General features: G+C 48.3%; 1 protein-coding gene across 1 annotated transcript in view; it reads right to left on the reverse strand.

The window, feature by feature from the left end:
• The window catches only part of PHF12 (PHD finger protein 12), a 59,407-nt gene that overhangs the window by 2,353 nt on the left and 54,163 nt on the right, over positions 1-2,891 (reverse strand). The window contains exons 12-13 of the mRNA XM_006165467.3: positions 829-927; positions 37-119 (exon numbers count right to left, since the gene is read on the reverse strand). Of these exons, the coding sequence (XP_006165529.1) occupies positions 37-119; positions 829-927 (182 nt within the window). The remainder of the gene's footprint in view (positions 1-36; positions 120-828; positions 928-2,891) is intronic.

Below are 2,891 nucleotides of genomic sequence, written 5' to 3' on the forward strand. Positions count from 1 at the left end.
GGGAAAGCTTCCTCCCAGCCCATTTTCAACCCTCACCTCATCATAGAATATGCAGGCGTGTTTCCCGGATACGTAATTACAGTGACCATAGTTTGTAAGGCACACATCCATGTCAGCTCCTGCAAAGGGGCAGCAGAGGAAAAGGAAGGCAGAGAACAGACTATAAGGTGGCTGTATAGGGGACGTGAGGGAAGGAAGTTGGCTACTGGGTGGGCACTAGGAGAGACCTCGAGGGGCAGGTAGCTCGGGGCCCTCACCTTATATTTTTGGATAAAAACTCATGTTTCTTCCAGCTCCTGCTAAAGAACAGCTGTCCCTGCCAGCTGATCTGCTTTAGAACATGTGGCTCTACCCAGAAGGGAATACCAAAGATGGGCCATTTCTACGAGAACATAACATGGGGGTGGAGGGCCTATAAATCATGTAATGTGAAAGCAGGGAAATTTCTCGGCTACAAGCTAGCATCTGCCCCTCTGTACCAGACACAGTGCTAACCTACTGCTTTCTCAAAAGCTCGAGGGACAAAGCATTTGTCCTCTCTTTGGTTCTTTCCCTGCAGTGTTCCAAATGCCTTGAGTAGCAGGCGGCAGGCAGAGCCGACTGTCATCTCTTCTGACGCCACACTGGGCACAGGCAAAGTGCAACAGCCTAAGTGTGGGAAGACAAGTACTTGTCTCCTAAGTCTCTCTCGCCTGGACTTTTGCTGGGTCAAACCAGTCAATATTGGACAGGGCTTCCCTCACCCCTTTCTAGCTTCCGTGGGAAAGGGTGTCAATCTTCACGGCTCAGCAGAAGTTAGTGCCTCCGCTGGTGTTTTGGCTGGCTCACCTGTCCCGATGTAGAGGGTTCGATAGCACATGTTCACAGCTCCTCCCAACCCTAAGAGGGGGTAGAACACAGCTCGGGCCTGTACCTCCTTTCTTTGCACTACGAGACAAAACACAGGGATAGGATCATTCAGACCCTCAGGAACCTGTGACCCAAACATCAGCCAACAAAACCTGGACCTTTGGATCATGGCCTGAAGAAAAGCCAACTGGATATCTTCCACACTCACATCCGACCAACACTGAGCTGCTTCAGGGTGGGGCTTTCTCTCCCCACCCAAGGCATTTCCAACATGGGTAAGGAAGATGGTCACAGAATTAAAGAACAATGGTACTTTTACATTCCTGTCTGCTGGTTGGCTCAACAGGGATATTGCAGCATATACTGAAAGAACAGAGAAAAACAAAAGGAACTGACCGGTATTTCTTTAAATTTTTTCTTTTTGGGACCAGCAGTTAGCGTAATGGCTATGTCACTGGACTCCCAGGTAGTCGACTGCAGTTCGAGTCCCAGACCCGGTGGCTTAAACTCACGCTGGGCGCGTGTGCGTGCGTGCCCAAGATCCCGAGAGGAGAATGGAGGAGAAGGGATTGTGGTGTGGCCATTCCCCCTGGGGGGGGGGGTGTGATTTCTCACTTTCTGTCTGTCTCTGTCTTTCTGGCAAGCACACGCGCCCTATAGGAAAAACCTCTCCAAAAAAAAAAAAAAAAAAAAAATTTTTTTTTTTTTTAAAGTGTTTTTTTTTTTTTTTTTTTTGCTATAGGGAGCTTGTGCTTGTCATAGAGAGAGTAAGCGAGAAATCACCCCTCACCCCAGGGGGACGTATGGCAACACCACATCCCTTCTCCTCCAATTTCCTTTTGAATTTTGGGCATACACACCAGACTTGATCTCCAATCTCCCTGGTCCAAGATTTAAAACACTGTTGGCTAGGTGGAAATCCAGCACCTTAACCACACCACCTGCTGGCCCCAGCCCATGTTTCTTAAACTTTAATGTGCATGTGAATCATCTATGCATCTTGCTAAAATGTGGATTCTTTTTTTTTTTGAGAGGTTTTCGCTATAGGGCTCGTGCGCATGCCAGACAGACAGAGACAGACATAGAGACAGAATGCGAGAAATCACCCCCCAGGAGGGATGGTCACGCCGCAATCCCTTCTCCTCCATTCTCCTCTCGGGATCTTGGGCACGCATGCACACGCACCCGGCGGTAAACCACCGGGGCCGGGCCGCAAACCGCAGTCGACTACGTGGGAGTCCAGCGACATAGCCATTAGCTAACTGCTGGTTCCCTAAAATGTGGATTCTGATGCAGTCTGAATCAGAGGTGGGACCTGAGGCTCTGCATTTCTTATAGGCTCTCAGGAGATGCTAGTGCTGCTGGTTTGGATGTCACGCTTTGAAGCAGCAAGACTCTTGCTAATACTAAGAGACTCCCAGAGTTAACCACCTAGAAGTTAACTAGAGGGCCAGCCCACTATTGCACTACGGAATACTCTTCAGAAAGTTCATGGAAAATGCCTATTTTGAAAAAGCCATGCATGGATTTCAATTTTGGCTGGGGTGGGGGATGGAGGCTATAGGGCACATGTGCTCGCTGGAGAGAGAAAGAGAACCCTTCAAGGGGGTGGCCACACCACAATCCTGTCTCCATTCTTGAAATTTGGGGCACATATGCACACTGTTTTATACGTTGCCAGGTCCAGGATTCAAACTGCACGGTCGGCCGCATGAGAACCAGCTGCCTTAACAACCACCACACCACCAGCTGACGTGAATTTCTTTTCTTTCTTTTTTTTTTAACACCAAAAACCCCTCATACTTTAACTCCATTTTCCATGAACTTTTTGAAGTCCCCTTGTATTTCTCACCTTGAACTTCAAAAGTTCTCCTGGGAAACCTTTCTATTTGAAATGTTTGAAAGTTACTGAATAGGAAGTACACCACACACTCCTAACAGTACTGGTGGCAGCTTTGCTGCGTCTCAAAGTGGCCTATATTAAAGAAAGTTACAGCAGACTTCCTTGAGTCTAAATCAGAAAGCGAGGGCTGCCACTTCAT

Source organism: Tupaia chinensis, unplaced genomic scaffold, assembly GCF_000334495.1.
Source record: "Tupaia chinensis unplaced genomic scaffold, TupChi_1.0 Scaffold143921_1, whole genome shotgun sequence".
Taxonomy (NCBI): Eukaryota; Metazoa; Chordata; class Mammalia; order Scandentia; family Tupaiidae; genus Tupaia; species Tupaia belangeri.